Source organism: Neolamprologus multifasciatus, chromosome 4 (assembly GCF_963576455.1).
Source record: "Neolamprologus multifasciatus chromosome 4, fNeoMul1.2, whole genome shotgun sequence".
Lineage (NCBI taxonomy): Eukaryota > Metazoa > Chordata > Actinopteri > Cichliformes > Cichlidae > Neolamprologus > Neolamprologus multifasciatus.
The window spans coordinates 27,516,491-27,541,264 of record NC_140442.1 but is presented as its reverse complement, the minus strand read 5'-3'; the positions used below and the strand labels follow the sequence as shown (position 1 = coordinate 27,541,264).

The window sequence follows — 24,774 nt, the reverse complement described above, 5'->3', positions numbered from 1 at the left end:
TGTGAGGTTTCGCCTGATCCGTAGCCGCCATTTTTACCTTCTCCGGGGCTCTATGATGTTGCACCTGTATTTTCCGTTAGAGACTAATCTTTACAAAGCGAAAGAGTCTGGTCCTGCACATAAACAAAAGATGTACTCTTTTGTCCAGCTGGCCGCTGTCCACCTTCTCATAAACAAATTAAACAAATACAGTCATTTGCTGTATGACATGGTAAAAAAAAAAAAGAAGAAGTCCTAAATAGATATTTATTTTATCATAAAACCGTTAATACAAAATGTTACTGATCGGGCACTGAGTTTAATGTTTAATCTAACCCGTTTCTTAAAAATTGTTTTAAAAAAATAAAATAAATTAGATCATCAATTCTTTTATAGCTGTTTGGTAATTAACAGTGGCTTAAATTGAGTGTTATCAACTGGATTTTGACGGTTTCGTATATCGAGCATAGTGACATCAAAAAGTACAAACCAGATTTTTTTTTTATCACATTATATTAATTAAACAGCTCCCACGTTGTCCAGCTTCGTCGTTTTGGTTTGTGAAATTGGAATGGAAATGAAAATGGCGATAAATTAGCAAAAGGTGCTTTGCTAAAAGAAATAACAATACCCATTCCACTTGGAAAATGTGAAGGAAGGGCAGTTATCAATAAGATAAGGATGGAACTATGGCAGAAAAGATAATGAGGATAAGAAAGGAAAAAATATTTTAAAAATGTGAAATACATGAGAAAGGGGAAACCGGAAGCAGGGAAGGGAACGGTCATTAAAGGGGACCAGATGGGCGGGGCCGAAGGTGTAAATAGAACTAGGAAAGCAATTTTTGTTATTTGAGAGAAACACAGCTGGTTGGGAGCTGATTCAGTTTGTTAATAACATGATGTTGTACACACTGTACACTAGGTGGTGGTGAGCACCTTTCAGCTGTCTGCAACCGCCTATTAACTTGAGAGAGAATGAGAGAGAACGACGTCCTCACTGGTTGAAAAGCCGTTTCAGTTTCCATGTCTTCAGATAACTTGACACTTCATTACTCTCTGCACGAAATTCAGGGAAATGGCATCGAGTGGTGAGGAAATCCAGCTTCCTTTACGAAGGAAAAGAAAGAACGGAGAGGAAAGTGATGGTGTCGCAGGAAAGAGGTACAACATTTAGTCAGGAGAGTCCTTCTGCCTGCTCTGTGAAAATTAGGCCTAAAAGTTCCGGATATACGTATTTGTTTTTTTTATGCCTTATATCTTTATTTATTTTGGTAAATAGGCTGTAGTCAACATAACCTACGGCGTTAAATATAAAATAAAGAACAGTTTTGCAAGTATCTTTAACAGTCTGCTATTCTTCCTGCTCTGCGTTTGATATTATAATTAATCACCTTTTTGCCACTTGAAATGTCTTTATTGAAATGCTATGAGATATTTGTCAGGTGTCTTTTGTAAAACAGATTTTTAAATCTCAAAGAGAGGATAGGAAATGATCGATCACGTTGCCAAAAAAAGTTGTTATGTTAGAGAACTTCCGGTCAAGATCTTCTGTCTTGTCAAGTTAAGCTCCGTCTTCACCTAGGAGAAGAGAAAGGAGAAAACTACGGGACACAGTACAGGAAGCAGGAAGGGAATGATTTTTATTTATTTATTTTTATAATTTGCACACATTTTTTTTTTTATTAGTAAAATTAACATACAGACAAAATGCACCATATATTGCACATTCAGAAAATAAACGTTCCTTACATATTAACAACTTTTATACATAGGAAAAAAATATATATAAAGACGGGGTCACATAATTTAACAGATTATTAACTCACTAAATCAAAATCTTCCACAAAGGAAACAAAAAAAGCAGCCTTTTTCTTTTTAACTAAAGTCAAAGATTTAACCAACAGGTTTAAGTCGTTTTTCCAGTACGCTAGCGTTGGTTTGGTCTTTAAAAAACAACAACATTTATGTATAAATTGTTTGCACAAAATTAATAACACATTAACACCATAACTTTTCTTTCAAAAACACTCCAAACATTATCATATTTAAGGTAAATGGGGTAATTTGAATCCCACTTGAACAAAGCCAGGTATGAAAATCCAACCAAAATATTTGTATATAATTGCACAAAAAGAATAGATGGTCCAAATCCTCCTCTTCTGTTTCACAAAATACACAATTACCAGTTTCTATTTTGAATCTATCACCAAGGAGTCTATTTGTCGGGTAAATTTTATTCAAAATTTTAAATTGGACTTCTTTCCCTTTAGGAGGGATAGGGAAGGTGATATAATCAGTTCTTATTTTTTAAATTTCTTCCCTTTGGAAATCTTTTAATATGTAATTACGTCTAAGTAAATTTGGAGAATAAAGACTCCTTAATGAAGATCTTAGAAACTTATTATTGCATTTTACATCACAAAATCGAATATCATCTATATATAATTGCCTTAGGAAGGGAATGATCATTTATGGGGATCATGCCAGATACATTGGGGTTCTCGTCGGTGGATGAGAAGGTTGCTCTCACTGAGTGGGCAACGACAAGGAGACATCAAGGAGCGTGACTGGGAGGAACGACCTGTCTAAACTGATCCCGAGCTGTGTTTTGTTTTTGGACTTTTTCATAAACCACAGTTTGTTTGTTTGAAAGGGAGAGTGTTTGTTAGTTGAACCACAGATACAGGAGGAACAACATGTTTTTTGTCCTGGTCGCAGACCACTGAACCAGCTCTTTATCCCCTCAATGATATTTGAGGGTGTGTGGAAAAGGCATTGGAGTGTCCCATGGGGGATGCTTCGGGAGTATGGGGTGTCCGGCCCATTGTTATTAGCCATTCAGTCCTTGTTACGGGAGCTTTGTCCACATTGTTGTGCCAAAAAATGATCGTCTGCCAAAAACTGATTTCCGGTATTTGCCAAAATCCCAGACATCAAAAACTTTTTGATGTCTGGGAACCTTTTTCAGAAATATTGTCACATCAGATTAGTTTAAAAACCAATTTAAAAAAAAACCCTTTCCCTGGTTTCTTATCCTTTATCAGGTTGGAATCTTGTTTGGATCAGCCCACGGACTCAGTTATTTGTGAAGTCGTCACGTATACAGCGTCACCGCTTCCTAGTAAGGTTACAAGTCTAAAAAGATCTGAGTTAAAGCTGGTATCTTGTACATTCTTGTACATGCTGTTTCTTGTTGTCTTCAAGAGCAACATTATGATGCTGACACCACTGAACCAATCACCTGCGGTCTTGAATCAATGGAGGATCTGTTGTCGTGGACAAGAAGTAAGGCAAACCCCTTCAGTGTGGCAGTCGTCCCCTTGGCACCTCGAGAGCCTCCTCTGGACCGTTGTCTGCGACGGACATTGGTGTCTCATGACATGATGGGTGGCTACCTTGATGACAGGTATGAAGCGAGTGAGTTTTCTTCGTATTTTAACATAGACTATCAATACAGCAGTTTACTATGGTGCTTTTAAATAATAACCTTCTTCTGTCCGTGCATGTTAAGCACAAAAAGGATGTGTGTGGGTGTGTTATTGTGTTAAATCCTGATTGTTTGGTACTCTTACACAAGGACCACGCTGAATCAGCAGTCCTTGTATATTAGTCCTTTTCCATATAACCACTTTCAGTGGCATTTTTGCCTCATTTACCCTGACACCTGCAATCATGCTCAATGCTAATCGATTCTATACATGAACAAAAGCTATGTTTATGAGAGCTTTAGAAAACAAAGTGTCTTTCGCAATATATCAGCAGGCCTACGGTCAAAGTGGCAGATTTTTACAATAATAATGAGCTGCAGCCAAAGCAGCAGCGTGCGTGACAGGAAACAGGCCATGGAGCAGCCTAATAATTAAATTATCCTGTCTGTGCATTTCAAGCACAGACAGCGTATGTGACGGGGAAGGCTAATACATCGACAGTAGCTGCTTCTGTCTCAGTGCAGACAGTCAGAAAACATGCAAACAGGTGATAAAGAGCTGTTTTTGTCTTTTTTATCTTACCAACAATTTTTTTTGAAAGCATAATTTCTTTGTGGCTTTAGTTAGCATAGACCCTATTTTTCGTGTGTGTGTGTAGCTGGTGGCACATACAGCATTTTAGTTTCTTCCTGTTTTAGGACATCAGTCTCTTAAGCATTATTGTATGCTTAAGAGACTGCAACAATATTGGACATATTCTCCTCTTATCATCTTTGCCACAAATAGTTCTTTAATTTACTTTGACAAGATTTTGTCAACACAACTAACCCCTGCCTTTGATTTAATAACTAAAGGGTCCACCCTAAAACTAGTGTATTATATTACAATCTGTAATTATTCATTCTGAATTATTCTTGGACACCAGGTCATCCAACCGATTAGCTTCTAACTGGCTACAGGCTGCCGCTCTGCCCAGTTCTGAGATCCATCATTCACACTAAGGGCCAGCCCACAAACTATGCCTTAGACCATAGGTGTTAAACTCTGGCCCATTTGGCCCGCAGCCTAATTACATTTGGCCCGCGAAGCCATACCAAATTACTATTAGAGCTGGCCTACTGGTATTATACAGCTAATATATATATTGTTTAGTATTAAGCTTTGCTTGTTCCATATTCAGTTTTTCAGCAAAACTTGTTTGAGTCCATAAGAAAAGATTCATTCTTATATCTGGAGGAAGATTTTTTTTTCAATAAATATTAATGTTAGCCCGCGACTTTGTTCCAGTTTTGAATTTTGGCCCACTGTGTATTTGAGTTTGACACCCCTGCCTTAGACCATGGTATAGCTACTTAAGAAAACTGCAGCAAACGGCAGTTTTGTATGTATGACAGTTTTTAGTGAGGCTCCATGGCGTAAAATAACCTTAAAACGCGTAGAGTTTCATTACTACTTTAAATTATTTTAGATCTGATTGACACATTTTCTTCCTCTGGAGAAAAGATGTCAGGTCACTTGTTCCCAGCTAGAAGAAAATTGGAAATGCTTGTAAATCCCAACACACATCCAGTTACAACCAACTACATGTACTGTAAATGCTACAGTTTGATACACCGTACCTAGAACAGCCTAAACTTGTGGCTTAAGCTTTTATTTCTTTGGTTCAAGTTCATTATTCACAAGGAGATGTTGTTACAGTCACACTGTTGTACTGGTCTCACACAGGCTGTCTTCTGTTTCCTCTCTAAGGTTTGTTCAGGGCACAAATGCAGAGGCTCCATATGCTTTCTACCACTGGCAGTACATTGATATTTTTAACTACTTTTCACACCACCTGGTAACTATTCCTCCTGCTGTGTGGACCAACGCTGCACACAAACATGGAGTCATCGTTATTGGTGAGCAGAAAGTCTAAATAAAGCAGAACCAGACCCAGTTTAGTACGTCTGACATAGCATCATACATTTTAAATACTAAAAGAAATGGAGTATGTTGGCAGAAAGAAAAATGGTATCTTTTCTTGTCTTGAAATGTGAAACTGCTGTGGTCTACAGGGACTTTCATCACAGAGTGGACAAATGGAGCTGCGATGTGTGAAGACTTCCTGAAAGATGAGGAGTCGTACCGGAGAGTAGCTGATAAACTTGTCCAGATTAGCCACAGTTTTGGCTTTGACGGCTGGCTCATTAACATCGAGAACAAGCTCAGTGTGAGTAAAGCTTCTGTGCTCACCTCTAAAACAAACTGTTTAGGAAATACAGCCAACTTTTTAATCCATCTCCCAACCGGCACCAAGCTTTACCCCTAGTCAGCTCTTCCAGCTCATCCAGGGTACTCGCAGGTGTTTTCCAAGCTAGCCAAGAGATATAATCCCTCCAGTGTGTCCTGTGTTTATTCTGGGGTTTCCTCGCAACAACTCATTGTAGACAGATGCCCGAATCACCTAAATTGGGCGACAGTGGCTCAGGGGGTTGGGAAGCGCATCTGTAACCGGAAGGTCGCTGGTTCGATCCCCGGGCTCTCTGTCCTGGTCGTTGTGTCCTTGGGCAAGACACTTCACCTACCGCCTACTGGTGTTGGCCAGAGGGGCCGATGGCGCGATATGGCAGCCTCACTTCTGTCAGTCTGCCCCAGGGCAGCTGTGGCTACAACTGTAGCTGCCTCCACCAGTGTGTGAATGTGAGAGTGAATGAATAGTGGCATTGTAAAGCGCTATATAAATCCAATCCATTATTATTATTATTATTAAATTGTGTTATTTAGATGTGGACGAGTAGCAGCTCCACTCCACGTCCCTTCCTAATGACCAAACTCGTCATCCTATCTTGAACAGAGAGCTCAGCCACACTTCAGAGGAAGCTCATTTCTGCTGCTTGTGCCCTCATTTATGAACAAGACCCTCAGGTACATAAACTCCTGCACTTGATCAAGAACTTGTCCTGGATTCAGAGTGGGCAATCCACTCTTTTCCAATTGAGGACCATAGCTTGGAATGGCATGGATTAGGAGGCAGTCAGGGACAGAGTTCCTGATGATTACAAAGCCAACATATTGGGTGCCAGTGTAGCTGACGTAATGAACCTGTGTTTAATGCAGTGGCAGGTTTGACTTCAACCGGATGCCATTTGTTCCATCTTCCCGCTCTCTCTGTCTCCAGTTTCTATTCTTAACTATCTAAAAAAGGAAAAAAGCCTAAATTATTTTCAGTTAATTTTTTTAATAACACTTGAAATGAATGACTGAGAGTTTAAACTCAAGGCTCTATGGAGTCCTGGGCCAAGGGGACCATTTTCCAACATCCTTCTATACAACAGGACTTCTTTTTGAGTCCCGCTGGACTGAGACGAATTAGTCATCTTTTACACAATACTTAATTGTAGGCTGTAAGTCTTAATGTACAGTTTTCCCAGAAATGGCAGCGCCAGCAGTCTTTGTCAGTAGATGTAGGGGGGAAGGATTCCAGACAGCCTTTATGCAATCTTATTGAAAACCTATTAAATCACTGAAAAAGCCACAGAAGCAAAAATAAATCCTACGTTTGTCATTAATAACAGGTTGTGAGTATTTAGCTTTTACTCTACCATCTATTGGAGCAGACCAAAGAAATGATTTAATCATAAACAGCGCTCGCTCGTTTATGGCAGGAGTTACGTTCTAAAAATAACCCGCGATAGGTGAAATCCACAAAGTAGTCAGCTTTATTTTCTACAATTATTAGAGATGTTTTAATGTAAAACCCCTCACTACTCACTATATACACTTTTCTCAGACAGGCATGAACATTTTCACACTTTTCTCTCTTGTTTAAAGACTCTTAAAGTTCAAACCTTTGTAGAAAAATAAGTCCAGTAGTATAAAACGTTTCGTTGACATTGCCGTGTTTGTTGGGGAGAAAACGTACAAACACACAGTGCAGCACTTCAGAGTCACACTGCTAGCATTTGAAGATTTATGTAAATTTGACAAGCTGAACGCATTCTCTACTGGACAGGACACGATTGACAATGGCCTACAGCCAATCAGGATGCAGAACACAATGTGCTGTGTATTTAAATAAAAAAAATAAATAAAAGCATGCCAAATTGCACACAAAAATCAGCGAAACAGCGAGGCCGCGAAAGGTGAACGGTGTTATAGCGAGGGACCACTGTACTACTGATGTATGCTTTGATTTGTGCTTACCTTTTGGAAAAAAGTAAACTGATTGCATGACGGTGTCGGTCTTTGCACCTGCAGCAGATGGATCATGTGTGCTGCTCTCTGCTTACAGGAGGTTGCAGTGCGAAATGTGCCGCTGTTCCTGCGCTATCTGACAGACCAGATGCACGAGAGAGTGTCCGGCAGCCTTGTGCTGTGGTACGACAGTGTACTTGACAATGGAGAGCTAAAATGGCAGAATGAGCTCAACCAGTCCAACAGGTAGATTAAAAAACAAAACGTGTTTCCTTTATAGCATCTGATCAAAAACAAAGACTGACAAAGAGAACAGAAGTGTGTCAGACCTTTTAGATCACGATTGCTTCTAGCCTGTCAGTTCCTGGCAAACAGTTATGTACCCGTGTCAATATCTCCATACCAGGGTGTTTTTTGATGCTTGTGATGGCCTCTTTACCAACTACAACTGGAAGGAGGAGAACCTAGTGGAGATGAACAACCTGGCGCTCCAAGACCGCCAAGCTGACGTCTATGTTGGAGTGGATGTGTTTGCTCGAGGAGAGGTAGTAGGAGGAATGTTTGAGACAAATAAGGTAAGAAACGGTGAATTGTGTCTGCCAGCTTGTGCTTGTACCGTGCAGCGTCTGATTTTGGTTGTCTGCAGGCGCTGGAGATCATTCGAAGGCACAACTTCTCTGTAGCCATCTTTGCTCCTGGCTGGGTATACGAGACTCATGAGGATAAGAGTGAATTCCGCAAGAATCAAGACAAGTGAGACTAGTGCAACATCTACTCTGTGAGAAAATCAGACTGTATTTATAGACGGGTGTAGGCACCATTAGTTGAAGGCTTTAGCCATCACTGTCTTGTTTTTTAACAGCGAGCAGCAGAAGTGAGATTGTGCACTGAGAGGCTAGTAACTTCTCACTTGTCAGGACTTTTGGGCTCTAATGAGAACTATAAGCGGGGGAGGAAGCTGAGAGTCTTTTTCACATTCAGACTTACAATCACTCCTTGCTGGCTGTTGGAATAAATGCTAAGTTAAGGTTCTTGTGCATTCGCAACACTTCTGAGAACTGGACACAGCGTCCATCTTTCAAACATAGACAATATGTGGAAAATTGATGTGGGGCATGTTAGTCAGTGTAAAGACTGAGATGGTCTGTCCTGTGTGCAGGTTCTGGGCTCTTCTGTCAAACTACCTGTACATCCACCGACTAGCCTCACTGCTCCCCTTCGTCTCCTCCTTCTGCCAGGGCTTTGGGAATGCCGTCTACTGGCAAGGACAGGTACTGAAGTAAAGCGTTATTTATGTATTACACTGCTTCATGTATTACCTTTGCATTACTCCCTGTGTAAATGCCAATAACAATATGACACTAAACTTTCTTTTGCTCATCCAATCCAATCCAGTCCAATTTTATTTAGAAAGCACTTTAAAATACCCAGCACAGGACCAAAGTGCTGTACAGAAAATAAGTTAAAAACAATAGAATAACAGAAAACAGCAAAAATAAATAAAACACATAATACATAAAAATTAAAACAGCCCTATATTAAAAAACAAGATAAAACAGCATAGAATCAACTAAAAACAACTAAAATAACACTGAAAATAAAAACCAACATCTCATGTGGTGTCAAAGGCCAGGGTGAAGAGGTGGGTCTCCAGGAGTGATTTAAAAACAGGTAGAGAAGAAGCCTGTCTGATCTCTGAAGGGAGATCGTTCCACAGGTTGGAGCACGACCTCCTCTATGCTCAGTTCTGGGTACATTCAGGAGCAGCTGATCAGCTGACCTGAAAGAGCGGGTGGGTGTATAAGGCTGTAGCAGCTCAGAGAGATAAGATGGGGCCATGGAGGGCTTTAAAAGCAAATAAAAGGATTTTAAAACGAATCCTAAAAGAAATGCACATATATGCACATATTTCTATCCTAATAAGGAAAACTTCCATAAATATTTCTTTGAAGTTTTACCACAAAACTAACGGCAAAGCCAAAAACAGCCCTGGAGCACTTTACAGCGCTGACAGTGATCTGAGTACACTTGGAACAAGGTGTGCTTCTAAAAGCTGTTGCATCACTTCTTTAGTTTTGTTTTCAATCCCAGTCAAGTTTCATCTGCTTGGCTAGTGTGGAGGGGTGTGCTAATTTTGTGTTAGCATCATAGATTGTGTAGAAAAGGGTTGATTTCTCAGGTGTTGTATAGTTTTGATGTGCACCCCTTAAGCTGCTTTGCCATTGCTGTCCCGTCTCCCATTCTTCTAAACAGAGCTTTTCCTCACAAACAGCTGTTTGAACAGCAGGTGGTCTTCTGTGCTTACAGAGAGCTTTGTGACCAGAGATGGGCAGTAACGCGTTACTGTAATCTGATTACTTTTTTCAAGTAACGAGTAAAGTAAGGGATTACTGTTGCAAAAACGGTAATTAGATTACCGTTACTTTCCCGTAGGAAAGGTTACTGCGTTACTAAAACCGTTATTTTTTTTTTTTGCGAGAATGTCTCATGACAGTGACGTAAGCGAGTGCGACGTTCGTGACAACAGCTGTTTGCAGATCAACAATGGATAATATATCGAGTGCAGAGAGAGTATGAGCGTGCAGCGTTTAAAGCGTGGAAGTACTGACCTTACTTTGAGTTTGATTCCATACAAAGTGACAAAAACATTAGTGTCCATTCTGCGTGGGAAGAAAACTTTTTTTTACAGCGAAAACCCCCCCCCCAAACAAGCACGGAGTAGCTATGACGTAATGGGAAATTCACAGAGAAACTCGCGGATTCTTCCACTGACCGCTGCGGCACACCTCCACCAGGGTAAACCTCCGCCTGCCTGACTCCTGCTTTACAGGTGAAAATAGAGCAACAGGACCGCTAGTCTTTGACTTTATTTATTTTCTGCTGTGTTTTACTTGCATCTATTTGAAAGAGTGAGTGTAAACACACACAAAAAAAAACTATTTTATGTGCTGGAATGTGCAGAAAATAGGTTTAAATATTAAACTAATTTCTTCAAGTCAGAGAATGTTGCAGATAATTAAATTTTTGCTTGATGCATAAAGTTAAAAGATTAAAACTAATAAAACAAGTTTTAAAAAGAGACTTTTCCATTTGATTACATTTTGTATGATGGATTATGCAGAAAAAGTAGAATTAGGCTGAAAGATCTATCACTTTATCACCTATTCAGGTTGTAAATCGTGTTTTTAAAAAGTAACTAAGTAATTAATTACTTTTGAAAATAAGTAATCAGTAAAGTAACGGGATTACTTTTTCGGGGAAGTAATCAGTAATTAGTTACTGATTACGTTTTTCAAGTAACTTGACCAACACTGTTTGTGACTTAATGGCTTTATTTAGGGTGTCCCCCTCTGGTGATGTCATCTCACTGACATCATTATAGAGCTAGAATAGAAGAAACTAGTTTGGTGTACGGAGGAGTTCAGGGTCAGCAGGGTGTCCGGGTCCCATCCTCTGAAAACCAACCTAAACCGTCATCTCTGCACCACCTTGCTCGTTAGTTGGTATGAGGTGTTTGTTTCCACATGTGGTGCAGGCACCTCTCCTTGTGTGTCCAAAGGACGTTATTCCACAACTTTGCAAACCTAAACCATGCTGCCGTCTTCTCATGTTCAGAGAGAAGTGGATTTTTCCTACAACCATTGCAACAAGCCAGTCTTATTCTAATTGTATGGTCATGAACTTTAACAGTAACATGCTTACAGAGGTTTGTAACATGTAATGTTTTACAGGTCATCGTTAAGCTGTAAGCGGCTGAAAGCTTACTTGTCACTCAAAAGTTTACTTGTCAAACCTATTAAAGTGTATTATTTGCTTTATTAGTTAGATTAGATAAAACTTTATTAATCCCTCGGGTAGGTTCCTCTGGGAAATTTGTTTATTAACACACAAAATGTGCAGAGTAATTTTGTATTTTTTACTCTTTTTTTTTCTGTATGTAGCATGAGACAAACAGCAGCTGGTTCAACCTGACAGCCCAGGAGATTCAGCCTCTGTACTACCACCAGACTCTAGGGGGCCTCGGCTGGCTGAGAAGCTCTGGCTGCCCGAAGGACGCCTGGAATGGAAGTTGTTCGCTGCTGCTCGACGGACTCATCCCTGCAAGCCACACCACTCCAGTTTGTGCCAAGTGTGTGGGTTTGTTTGATTGAGCCTTTATTTTGTTTTAGTTTCTACCTTATTTTCACATAGAAAACTTCAGTCTATGGCACATATGCAACAGCTCATTTCTCTCTTTTTTTTTTTCCTTGATTCAGCATCTTCTCCATCCATGTACCCCTGCCGTCCACTACACTGGTGAGCCTCATCTACAAGGCGTCTCCTGGGATCGCAGTCTCCTTGGAGCTGAAGACGACTGATGACAGTCAGTGCACACACGTCGATGTCCAGGAAATCCAACGTGAGTTTCTTAAGACCCTTCAAAAAATCTTTTTGAATCACCACCATTTGGTGGTGTTTGGTTTACATTATAGTTGAGAACATTTAAGGAGCAGACGGATTAAAAACTGACTGATTTTCATGTGTGAAAGTTTGTACAGCTGTTGGTTGTTTTTATAAACTGTTACCTTATTGAGTTTCATTATAGACAGTTTACCCAGCGAGTGCCTCTTTAAAAACGAGAAAAAGGACCCTTACGTTGGTGTGTGATATTTAGACTTTGCAGTGTTTCAATCCACACTATATGAAATTACTATTACTGGAAACTGTATACAAAAGATGGATTAAGAGACTCATCCATTGGTTTCTGGATTCCACAGGTTGACACCTCAGCGTTGGCACTGAGCTGTTTGAATATTAAACTGTATGATTGTGAGAATAGTCTGGCTTATAGACACTCTGCTAAGCAAAACTCTCGCTTAAATCAGCATAATTCCATTTCTTTAGAGATGGTTTTTTTTTGCTTTTTTGACGCCTCGATTCTGTTGTGATTTCTCAAAGAGACAGAAGGCAAAATATAGAGTTTGTCAAAAGAAGTGTTGCAAAAAATGTGTTTATTGAACATTACAGTGCGCAAACCTGTTCTGGCAGACCTGCAAATAAAGAACTTTAAACACGTTTACAGCAGAGTATGGGCACTTAGAGGTCATTAGGTCTCAAACAAAAACCAATATTCAATAAACAAAACCTTTGTAGAACCATCCTATTGGTCCCTAATTCCTTTAGGAGCACATCATCCATCCAGAGTCATAAAGGAGTATCCTCATGATTTAGGCCATTTAGTACGTTTGTTTAACTTAATTTTTAACTGCTATTAAAAAAATCTAACACTGGGATAAATGAAATATTTGTTATCTTATTTTAAGAAGAACAAAGAGCCCAGCAACAGATGGTGTGGCCCCCACAGAGCCCTGATCTGAACATCGGGGATTATGTCCGGGATTGCATGAGGAGACAGAAGATACTGAGACATTTTAAATCCACAGAAGAACTGTGGCAAGTTCTCCAAGATGCTGATCAACAGGCCTTAAAAACAGTGTGCTGAGGTGAACTGGTGCTATAAAAGGCACCAGTTCATAGTGTGTATATATAGTGTGAACAGGTGTTTGCAGTGTATATATAAAAATTCTCCTTTGAAAATGAATATTTATTTTTTTAAAAAGTGCCCTTCATTCTCACGTTACTATTAATGTCTCAATTTATTACATATTGCTGTTCGTCAGGCTTAGGGGCTTTAGTTTCACACAGTTGCTGATACTTCATCATTTATTGAAGGTTTGTGATCCTGCCTCCAAATCGCACAGCAAGTCGAGTCGTTGTTGGGTGTTTTTGTGTGTCTATAGTTAACAGTGTATCCCCTGAAGTACTGGATGACGAGCACCAGTTAGTGAACAAGTTCACTCAGCTATGTGGAAACTTGAACCACAATGGTTGGACCATGAGGTGTGTGGAGCGCTAACAGTTGAGTGATTTTAATTTCTCCAAAGAGTTGAAGTTCTTGGACTCATTTTTTTCCCCATGTTTGTGAGCAGGTGTTCACAGCTGGAGCTTCACGGCTGCACTCTTCGAGAAGTTTGTGTGAAGATCGAACGCATCGGACAGCCTGAGGACAGGCCTTTCAGCTGCAGGCTGGGAGAACTCATGGTGAGACGGTGGGAGCAAGTACTCCTCGATGTATTACTCTGTGCCTGCTGTTAGAGATTAGAATGTAAGCTTGGATCAATAAATAATAATGATAATACATTTTATTTATAGGCGCCTTTAAAGACCTTTACATTAGTACAACAAAATAAAAGCATAAGCCAAACAACAAAAAATAAGCCCTACACACTGGGCTTGTGTGGGGTTATTTTGTGGTATTTGGTACACATTTTATTAGCCACACATGACATGAAGACAAATGTAAAGTTACTGATAAATATGTTTATTCCAGTCCACTTGAGATTAAACTGGGAGAATACACTCTCCAAGTTTGAAGCGGATTAAATGAACAGGTTTCAAGACAGACAAAGAAATGATGGAAAGAGTTTTTTTGCCAACTATCACAATGTCAGCAGTAAGGTTACCAGTTTTCTTTGAGACGTAATCTATTCAAAATTTGAACTTAAATCGGGTTCTAGCATGTTTCTTATTTGTCTCTTTCTACAAGGTCTTAGATGTAGCTAGCCTGCAGGTGCCCCCAGACAGGATTCAAGGTGTGTGCATTGATGACGTGGTGTGGCTGCGTGGGGCTGGAACCTCACTCCTCAACGCCACTCTGCGCTGGGACTACCCTGGCAACCTCGTACGTCACTTCAAGGTGTACTGGCGACAGCTGAGAGGACCTCATCCCAGCATCCCCCCCGGTCAGTTGGCTCTGGTGGGTCGCTCGTATTCCAATTTGTTCAGGGTGACGGAGCTGAGAGTGCCAGAGCCTCCTGGCCTGTTGGAGCTGGTGGTGGAGCCAGTGATCAAGATGGGTTTCCCAGTCCCAGAGAGCCACTGGGGAAGAAGAAGCTTCAGCTACACAAAGGATTCCTCAAAATGAATTTTACATAAATACCAACCAGTAGCATCTTCATTTACTCTCATGCCACGACTGTTACTATCACACCTGTGAAGCAGAATGTGGAGAAATGCCTTTATTTGTTTCAGGATCCGTGTGCATCAGGGATGTAATCACCAATCTCATCCCAGTGTAGTAGAAGCTTAAAGAAACATGTCAAACATCTTGTGAAATGTGAATTGAGGCTGTACCTGACCATTTTCAGAATGTTTTTGTCAAGCCTCTTAACCACGAATCATTAACCGAGTATAAATGCTCATCTGTGGATGGGTGAATGACTGAACGTAGTGTAAAGCGGAGGGACTAAGTAAAGCGCTATACAAATGCAGGCCATTTACCATTCAAGCATAAAAAAGGAACCAACTCAAGGGATGAACTAGTTTTGTGTTCATACACAACAGACAGTTTAGCAAAGGGCCAATTTTAAACTGTGTCTTTATGCAGCAGCAGCTTGTCAAAACCAAAACACAATTTATGGAAATTATTATTGTAGTAAAACGCCATTAGATTGTTAGTCACCATGCAGCATTAAAAAAAAAAAAAAAGACTGACAGCAGCTTAATTGTTCAGATTGACAATGGCACACACACTGACACACGTGTATTCATATCCTTGTGGGGACATCACATTGACATAATGCTTTCCCTAGCTGCTTACCCTAACCATCAAAAATGAATGCCTAAACCTAATCATAACCCTGACACTAAAACCACATTTTGAGCCTCAAAAATGTCTTCAAACTTGTAGGAGCTGGGATTTTGTTCCCCATAAGTTTAGTAAACTTCCAATTTTTGGTCCCCAGAAAAATATTAATACATGTGTACACACACACACACACACACACACACACACACACACACACACACACACGAAGATCCTCAACATCCTCATTACTGAAGCAGTGTGGGATCATCTTAACAAAAAAGGCAACTAAGATCCCAAGAAGCACCTCAGGATGTCTTTCTTCTTCTACTTAAAGAACTTTCATGAATGCTTACCTAACAGAGTTCAGACTGCTGAAGAATAAACTGTTTTTGCTTTATATGCAGCATTTCCATTTGTTTACACGTTTCAATAAATCACTGCATCCGTTTCCCCATTTCATAAAATGAGGGGTGGCTCAGGACTGTGTACTGTACAACTTTTATTTGACTCTGTACAACATTTAAATAAAGACAACAAAGTAGCCTTTATGAAACAAATGTGTCTTTATTGCTTTTTATTGGGTTAAAATGTTACACAGTATTGTAATCAACTGCACTTTGGAGTTTGTTTAGCAGGGAGTGAAATTTATATATTTTTTAAAAATAATGTGATCATTATGATTGTCAGTGCACTTCCAGCTTGGATCAGAGAAAGGTGTTCAGGCCTGCTGGGTGATCATCTTCAGCATCTGCAAGGCCATAGGTCCCTGATCTGAAGGAATCTGTGAGGACAGACAAAAAGATGACATTTTATGTTAAATATTAATATTAATAAAAAGAAATTAGGTTCTATTTATCTACATTTCATCAACTGACTCATTCTAGCTTACCATGTGACCAGCTTTGAGAATCCAATAAAAGGCAAAGTTCTTAAAAGTCTTGCAGAAAGCTCCAGTAACGCCCGGGGTGGCAGGATCATCGAGGGGAGTCCACTTAAGCTCGTTAAAATTACGAATCCCCTCCCACTTTAGCTGCTTCACCCACAGCTCCTGACCTGTGAGAAGACAAAGATCCAGGTGATTAGACTCAACAGGGACATATACAGGGTGGGCCATTTATATGGATACACCGTAATAAAATGGGACTGGTTGGTGATATTAAAGTCCTGTTTGTGGCACATTAGTATATGTGAGGGGGCAAACTCCTCAAGATGGGTGGTGACCATTTAGAAGTTGGCCATCTTGGATTCAACTTTTGTTTTTTCAATAGGAAGAGGGTCATGTGACTCATCAAACTTATTGGTAATGTCACAAGAAAAACAATGGTGTGCTTGGTTTCAATGTAACGTTATTCTTTCATGAGTTATTTACAATTTTCTCTTTGTTCACAGCCATTGACATGTCGAAGAGGTTAACACGTGAGGAGCGGATCGAAATTGTGTTGATATCTGGTGAACATAGTAACCGGGTCATTGCAGCAGATTTCAATGCAAGACACCCTACGAGACCACCCATCTCCCATGCTACAGTTGCTTGCTAAGTTTCGTGAAACTGGTTCAGTGTTGGATTTGCCAAAATGTGGACGCAAGAAAACTGTCACTAATGAAGAAACATCAGTGGCTGTCCTTGCTTCATTCAGCAAGAGCCCACAGCGTAGCACTCGCCGCATGTCACTGGAGACTGGCATTAGTCGAACATCCCTTCGGCGGATATTAGCTACTCACAAATGGCACCCTTACAAACTCCAGCTACTGCAGCATCTCAACGAGGATGACCCAGATCGGCGCACAGAATTTGCAGAATGGGCAAAACAAAAATTGGAACAGGACCCTCAGTTCACGCAGAAGATTTTGTTCAGTGATGAGGCAAACTTTTATGTGAATGGTGAAGTTAACAAACAAAACCACCGCTATTGGTCTGACACTAACCCACATTGGATGGATCCCTCCAAGACTGTTGGAACAACAAAAGTGATGGGTTGGTGTGGTATATGCGGTACAACGATAGTGGGTCCATTCTTCAATGGAAACCTCAAGGCCACTGGATATTTGAAATTGCTACATGATGATGTGTTTCCCTCTTTATGCACTGAAGCTGGCACGTTTTTCCAGCAAGACGGCGCACCACCACATTATGGGTGCCAGGTCCGAGCATTCCTAGATGAACAGTTTCCTGGAAAGTGGATTGGTCGTCGTGGGCCAGTTGAATGGCCCCCAAGGTCTCCAGATCTGACCCCCTTAGACTTTTATCTTTGGGGTCATCTGAAGGCAATTGTCTATGGTGTGAAGATACGAGATGTGCAGCACCTGAAACTACGGATACTGGATGCCTGTGCTGGCATTTCTCCTGCGGTGTTGCTATCAGTGTGTGAAGAGTGGGAGAAGAGGGTTGCATTGACAATCCAACACAATGGGCAGCACATTGAACACATTTTATAAGTCGTCAGAAACTTGTAAATAACTCATGAAAGAATAAAGTTACGTTGAAACCAAGCACACCATTGTTTTTCTTGTGACATTACCAATAAGTTTGATGTGTCACATGGCCCTCTTCCTATTGAAAAAACAAAAGTTGTATCCAAGATGGCTGACTTCTAAATGGCCACCATGGTCACCACCCATCTTGAGGAGTTTGCCCCCTCACATATACTAATGTGCCACAAACAGGACTTTAATATCACCAAACATTCCCATGTTATTACGGTGTATCCACATAAATGGCCCACCCTGTACTTGGTGCGTCACCCATCTTTGTAATTTACTGAGTAACTAACCCATAGTGTCCACGATGAGATCAAGCTGTCCATTGTAGACTGTGACTTTAACTCCAGCAGTCAGCAGCTGGTCAACTATGTCCACCACTGGCTTCATGAAGTCTTGTGCCATGTTAGTGAAGACCTCATCAGCCTGACCTGAGGTCACAGCAAAAACAGGAGAGGGAACAAGGTTTTATGATATTTAGTATTTTCAAGCATCTAAAATGAAAGGACAAACAGTTCCTTGATCTTTCACTTCAAGAAATCGTACCTCCCCATGTGACATTGTCAGGAATGATACCCAGCTTCTTCCTTACTGGTCCATTCATCAGCTGACTCAGGGACTGGCTGTGGAGGGGGCGAATGTGACGATGTTTCTGCAGACCTGGTATAAAGTAGGAGGAGCATCAGTAGATAGTCATCGAAGAATTTATTTTTTTACTTTTTACTTTTCATTTAGACTTAAGTAGGACAGGTTTATTTTAAAATCACCAAACCCATGTGGTCTAGTTTACTGACTAGATGGAATCATTTAGATCAGAGTCTTACTGATGAAGTCCAGCCCTGCAGAAGAGGTGAGCTTCTCATCTGAACTCTGAGTTAGGATGTTGTAGAAGTTGACTCCATTGGTATTCTTAAGGGAAACCAAAAATAAGACAAAACAATACATAAATATGGCTAAAACTACTTTATTAACATTTTGTTTTCACAAAAATATAACATATCTTCAGTGTGTATGCTCCTAGCCAAAGGTGACCATATTAATATATAGTTGTACTAATAGTCATCTCAGTTAAACAGGTTATGCATGTATAACAGAATAAAAGCAACAGCGATTCCATACACACACTATCTTATAACACTGTTGAAGAGATCATATTAGTTTCCACTATCAGTCAGAGAGTAGAAGTTTATGATGTACATATGCAAACATGGCTTCTCAGCTTGACAGGCTGAAGCCATTTTTATTGGGACACAGATTTGCCCATGAAAACATTGGCCGATGCAGATTCCAAAGAATGGAGTCAAGCGGAGTTAATTCTGCTTCCAGAGCAATGAACCAACTATGGCCACAAGATGGCAGTAACTTCAAGAAAAATGCAAACAGGTGAGAAGTTTTACGACAAGGTTTAAGATGAAAGGAGAGATGCTTTCTCTTTTGTATGTTTAAATTAATGTCTGTTGGTAGATTTTACTAGACAAGCACTGCTTGCCCTGCTTGCCCCGATGGAACACCACTTCCATAAAGCAATTTAAGATTAGACAATACATTAAATATCCAGCAAGCATTTTCTCCAAATTATGTAGTGTTGTACAAACCCGCTCTACAGCAGACTCAGTCATAGACCACAGCTCAGTCGCTTTAAGAAACTGGCCCTGCTCCACGGCTTGCTTCACTGCCTCTGCTGCCTTACTGACATCTGCCAGGCCGTAATCATCCAGGAGGGACTGCACACAGAATCATATGGAAGCTCAACACAATGGACAAAAAGACTCTTACCTGTGTGTTACATACACTGTATATGAAAGATCATCGTACTTCATAATCTCAACAGTGTCATCATTTTTTGTAAATGATGACACTGTTGAGATTAGATGCTAATTTCAGGTCATAGTGAATGCAAAATGGAGTTCATTTAGTAAGTTATGATCACTATTAGAGACAGAAAGGAGGATAAACCGATTATGCTAAAGGAAAAAGAACCCAATGATAAGTGGTAGCCAATGAGCTCGCAACGTTTTTCAGTCCATGTTTCACTCATCACATCCGGTTTTAAAACGCCAAGATCGCAATGGTGAAAATGCAGGATTGTACCAACTGGTGACATCAAGACAGGTTCATATATGCGGTCTATGGTGTGTTACTTACAGTGGTGTAGAGATATGGTCCCCATGTCATAACAGAGTCTGTGGATGAAACAAAAGTGTATCAATTCACTCAGCCTTGCTTGAAGTTTTACATAAAAGAATTCTCAGTTTTTAACCCCAACAGCAAAAACCTGCCATTTGTTCTCATCCTATGGTTAAAATGAAGTCTTCCTTGCCACATGGTGTTGATACTTAATATCTGATACTGACCCAGTGGTGAAATCCATGAGTCTCCAAGTGCCACACCAGAAAAGTTGCATTTGACTGTCCCTTGGGTTATGGCCTATAAACAGATGAGAGACACAAATGAATGGTTTTATTTATTTTTTACTAATTTCTACATTGTAGATACATACTGACGACATCAAATATATGAAGCAAGATACATGGAATGATGTAACAAAGAAAAATATTGATAAATAAATATGTTTTCTATTTCAGATTCTTCAAAGTAACCACCCCTTTTCTTTGTTGACAGGGCTGCAAACCCTTGGCCTTCTCTCAGTGAGCTTCATGATGTAGTCACCTGAAATGGTTTCACGTCACAGGTGTGCTGTGTCAGGGTTCATTTGTGGAATTTTGTGCCTTCTTATTGGGGTTGAGACAGAGAGATTGTGTTGGACAGAAGTCGTGTTAGTACACAGCTGACAGTCCCATTTGATAACTGCTAGAATTCATATTAGTGCGAGAACCAATCAGCTAAGTAAAGAGAAACAACCCATCATTACTTTAAGAACTGAAGGTCAGTCAGTCCAGAACATTGCTAACTTTGAATGTGTCCCCAAGTGCAGTCGCAAAACCATCAAGTGCCTTAATGAAACTGGCTCACATGAGGACGTCCCAGGAAAGGAAGACCAAGAGTCACCTCTGCTGCTCAGGATAAATTCATCCGAGTCACCAGCCTCACAAATCTCAAGTTAACAGATTAGAGCCCAGATAAATGTCACTCAGAGTTCCAGTAGCAGACTCATCTCTACAACAACTGTTCAGAGGACACTGTGTGAATCAGGCCTTTATGGTCAAATAGCTGCTAAGAAACCACGACTAAGAAAAAGCAACAAGCAGAAGAGATTTGTTTTGGGCCGAGAAACACATGGAATGAACCTTAGACCAGTGGACATCTGTGCTTTGGTCTGATGAGTCCAAATTGGAGATCTTTGGTTCCACCCACCATTTCTTTGTGCAAAGCAGAAAAGGTGAAAGGAAGTTCCCACTGTGAAGCATGGAGGAGGAGGTGATGGTGTGGGGGTGCTTTGCTGGTCACACAGTTGGGGGTTTATTCAAAATTGAAGGCACACTGAACCAGCATGGCTACCACAGCATCCTGCAGCGGCATGCCATCTCATCAGGTTTGGGTTTCATTGGACCATCATTTATTCTTCAACAACAACGACACCAAACACACCTCCAGGCTGTGTAAGGACTGTTTGATCATAAAGGAGAGTGATGGAGGCCTGGCCTCCACAGAGATGGACCGCAGAGTGAAGGCAAAAGGACCAACAAGTGGGAACTCCTTCACGACTGTTGGAAAACCATTTTAGGTGACGACCTCATGAAGCTCATCGAGAGAATGCAAAGAGTGTGCAAAGCAGTAATCAAAGCAAAGGGTGGATATTTTCAGGAATCTAAAATATAAAACATGTTTTGAGTTTACTACATAATTCCATATCTGTTCATTCATAGTTTTGATGCCTTCAGGGAGAATCTACAATGTTAAAAGTCATGAAAATAAAGAAAACCCATTAAATGAGAAGGTGTGTCCAAACTTTTGACTGGTGGTACAAATGGCCATCATAATCTGATTTCATACAGCATACCTATCAATTTAACATCGCTAATGTCAGCTATATTTATAAAGCACATTTCATGTTACTTAACTCAATCAATGTGCTTTAAACAGAACATAAATCATTAACAGCTCTAAATATCTCTCTCTCATAAAATAATATAAAAAATGTGACCAGCTAAAAAAATAAAACAAACTACAATAAAAGTTATTGCTTAATTCTCCAGAAGAATCGGCTTTACAAGCTGTCAGACAGGTTTTTTTTTCTTTAAACGTCACGTTGTCTCTACTTCCCTTTTCTATCACATGACATCTTTATTACTGGGACTTTCCAATAGCAGGGAGCTCACACTGAACTGAATGCTGTGCTAAGGACAACAGAAAGATCCCAAAATAAGTCACCTCACCTTGCTGAGCTCTAAGGAGATAGCAGCTGCCATCTTCCCTCCATATGACTCAGAGAAAATGTAGAAGGGGATGCTCTGAGAAGAACAGAACAGTACACTTTAGGTCCTTTAATACTAATGTGTTTTGGAGTCACTTTAGTGTTTAGACAACGTTTGATGAGCCCATCTTTCTGACAAACAGGCAAAAAAAATAAAAAATGCAATAATGGACATACCTGGAACTCAGGCTTTTCTGAGAAGAAGTGTTTGAGCAGCACCAGCATGTCTGAGGCTACAGTGGACACATTGGTAGCATAGGCATCTGGCCTATCTGTGTAGCTAAAGCCAGTGCCCACAGGGTTATCTACAAATAATAAATTGGCTGCCTGGACCTAAAGGTGACACACACACACACACACACACACACACACACACACACACACACACACGTCAGCATGCTAATCTATTCATTTATACTTTCTTTGAAGCACTCTTCAGTTACAATAAATCTTTACCCAGCTTGTTTTTCTGGGCTCTAGATCTCTGTTCAAGGGTCCAATTTCCTCAAAGTTGCCAAAGCCAGTTCCAGATCCTCCTGGGCCACCCTAAAACACACGCACAGGTAAACATTGTAATATTTGCCATTTAACTCAGCACAAGCCACATTCGTATTAAACGAGCCATTAAAGTAAATCCATTAAAGTAAATCTGTAACTGGAAGGTCGCTGGTTCGATCCTCGGGCTCTCTGTCCTGGTCGTTGTGTCCTTGGGCAAGACACTTTACCCTACTGCCTACTGGTGTTGGCCAGAGGGGGCCAGAGGGGGCCAGAGGGGCGCGATATGGCAGCCTCGCTTCTGTCAGTCTGCCCCAGGGCAGCTGTGGCTACAACCGTAGCTTGCCTCCACCAGTGTGTGAATGTGAGTGAATGAATAGTGGCATTGTTAAGCGCTTTGGGTGCCTTGAAAAGCGCTATATATAACTAATCCATTATTATTATTATTATTAAAGTACACGTCTCTATTACTGTTTGTTTGTTTTTGGTGGCAGGGGGTGGGATCAGAAAAATAATGCAATACAAGGTCATAAAGTGGAAAGTTTAAAATTAGACCATAATTGTTCCTCTTTTGTGGTTAGAAATAAAAACAACACTGCCATTACTCACTTTTACCACCTCTCAGTCTAAGCCCCATTCCATTTTTAACCAAAGGCCTGATCATTTGAGACGGGGACACAATCTCTGAACATCACAACTTCCTGCAGACATCACTGTACAGGAAGATGGAATAGTAGCATGATGCTGCACATGTTTGAGAATGCAACCATGCATGTGCTCGATTTGTCGCAGACCTGATTGTTAAGTGATTAATGATGCCCAGCGAACAGCTTCAGGGGATTTCTTAGCTTCCTGTGGACTTTATTATTTATTCAATCAGTATTTGCATACAACGGGCAAGACAGACAGTTATATGGGATGAGAATCGCTAAATAAGACATAAATACTTGAAGCATTATTAGTCTTGTGGACTTTTGTTCCTCCTCAGAAACATACAGACAAGACTGACCCTCACTTAAGTCTTACTCCAACTAGTTGAACGCTTGAGTGTCTGGGGATGGATCACTCTCTGTGTCCAGTACAAAAAAAACTTCTGCATGCTTCAACTTGAATGAACTACAAAAATATATGAGACCCTACAGACGGTGCAGGTATTGTAGGTGCAGACTGTAGACAGCCTACTGCCTAAATGAAAAATAACTTTTTAAGCTGTCAGCATAAGGTCGTGGGGGAAGTTGCAGGCAAAGTTAGGAATTCACAGTTTAAATTCCTATATAGGTTATTTATTTATTCGTGTAAAAAGAAAATCTCACTGACAGTTTATTTGGTCTAAACGGAATGGGACTGATACTAAGCGACTAAACGCGTAAAATGTTCGTAAATGGGACGAATCGGGAGTTTGATTGAAATGCTGACATCGCTGGAAGCCCAGTTAAGGTGGAAAACAAAAATCATGAAGTCCTACCTGCAGCCACATGACCAGAGGCAGGTCCTTGTACTGGGCTTGTACACTGTCAGCATAATAGAGCCACCAAAACATGTGGGCCCCGTCTCTCACCTCCACATAGTTCCAGGCTTCTTTGCTCCGCAGAGCAGAGGGGAGCCCTGCGCAGAATTCAATCACATCCACTTCGTTAACTTGGTGTTCGGTTACAGTGTGACAGGGTTACATCGTCATTCAACCAGAAACAATAAACCAGTCTGTGATGAGCGATCAAAACGTTACTTTCGTTTTGAAGTCAAAGTGGGAGGTAAAAAAAACCCCGAGAAGTCTGTAAGAGCCTCGTCCACAGTGCGGATATCTTACCTTTAGACAGCACAACGCTGAGTAAGAAACACAAAGTAAAGTCTACTCGGAAGGAACCCATCGTTAAAGTGTCTAGCTGTAAAGGCTCCGCATAATTTCAACTGCAACGAGAAGTCACATGACCAAACCCGTGGTCAGCTGACCGACACATTTTTTTAAATATTGCGTCACAAAGTAAAGTTAGAATAACCTCAGAGCACTGAAGGGAGTAAAGTGACTTAAGGACTCTGAAAAACCTCAATGAACATCAAAAGAAAAGAAGAAAAGACGATGAGTTTGATCTAACATTCATTTCAAATCCCAGAAACACTTCATTTATCCCCAAGGGGCAATTAACAATTAAAACAGGCACAGAGAGCACTGCACCTCATAACACAGACATAAAGCATCAATGTAAATGCACACAGTTC

General features: G+C 40.6%; 2 protein-coding genes across 4 annotated transcripts; one reads left to right on the top strand and one right to left on the bottom strand.

Annotated features, from left to right (window-relative positions):
• The first annotated feature begins 857 nt into the window (after positions 1-857).
• engase (endo-beta-N-acetylglucosaminidase) lies at positions 858-15,711 on the top strand. 3 transcript variants are annotated; one of them, XM_085156988.1, is made up of 14 exons: positions 858-1,142; positions 3,026-3,102; positions 3,186-3,387; positions 5,159-5,307; positions 5,464-5,618; positions 7,680-7,828; positions 7,989-8,157; positions 8,229-8,335; positions 8,742-8,853; positions 11,524-11,711; positions 11,839-11,981; positions 13,363-13,462; positions 13,552-13,663; positions 14,169-15,711. In XM_085156988.1, the coding sequence occupies exons 1-14, from the start codon at positions 1,057-1,059 to the stop codon at positions 14,544-14,546; spliced, it is 2,127 nt and encodes a 708-aa protein (XP_085013114.1). In that variant the 5' UTR covers positions 858-1,056; the 3' UTR covers positions 14,547-15,711. The 3 variants fall into 3 exon arrangements, with proteins under 3 accessions (XP_085013114.1, XP_085013115.1, XP_085013113.1); XM_085156987.1 differs by lacking the exon at positions 858-1,142 and having other exon boundaries at positions 2,346-3,102; XM_085156989.1 differs by lacking the exons at positions 858-1,142; positions 13,552-13,663; positions 14,169-15,711 and having other exon boundaries at positions 2,336-3,102; positions 12,886-13,462.
• A 42-nt stretch (positions 15,712-15,753) lies between these two features.
• Positions 15,754-24,522, bottom strand: scpep1 (serine carboxypeptidase 1). The gene is made up of 13 exons (XM_085156990.1): positions 24,365-24,522; positions 24,023-24,162; positions 22,519-22,608; positions 22,240-22,395; positions 22,025-22,099; positions 20,042-20,114; positions 19,833-19,870; positions 19,283-19,411; positions 18,512-18,596; positions 18,234-18,347; positions 17,981-18,118; positions 16,099-16,262; positions 15,754-15,990 (listed from the first exon to the last, which is right to left on the bottom strand). The coding sequence occupies exons 1-13, from the start codon at positions 24,423-24,425 to the stop codon at positions 15,928-15,930; spliced, it is 1,326 nt and encodes a 441-aa protein (XP_085013116.1). The 5' UTR covers positions 24,426-24,522; the 3' UTR covers positions 15,754-15,927.
• Between the last annotated feature and the right edge of the window lie 252 nt (positions 24,523-24,774).

What these genes read in the sequence shown, in the direction of transcription:
- engase (XM_085156987.1), top strand. Translation starts at nt 2,769, where the DNA reads ATGGGGGATGCTTCGGGAGTATGGGGTGTCCGGCCCATTGTTATTAGC. An exon ending in GAATGTTTGAGACAAATAAG is followed by an intron (nt 8,158 to 8,228) that starts GTAAGAAACGGT and finishes GGTTGTCTGCAG; the next exon opens with GCGCTGGAGATCATTCGAAG. An exon ending in TTCCGCAAGAATCAAGACAA is followed by an intron (nt 8,336 to 8,741) that starts GTGAGACTAGTG and finishes TCCTGTGTGCAG; the next exon opens with GTTCTGGGCTCTTCTGTCAA.
- scpep1 (XM_085156990.1), bottom strand. Translation starts at nt 24,425, where the DNA reads ATGGGTTCCTTCCGAGTAGACTTTACTTTGTGTTTCTTACTCAGCGTT. An exon ending in CTCTGGTCATGTGGCTGCAG is followed by an intron (nt 22,609 to 24,022) that starts GTAGGACTTCAT and finishes CGTGTGTTTTAG; the next exon opens with GGTGGCCCAGGAGGATCTGG. An exon ending in CTGAGTCTGCTGTAGAGCGG is followed by an intron (nt 18,597 to 19,282) that starts GTTTGTACAACA and finishes GTTTCCCTTAAG; the next exon opens with AATACCAATGGAGTCAACTT.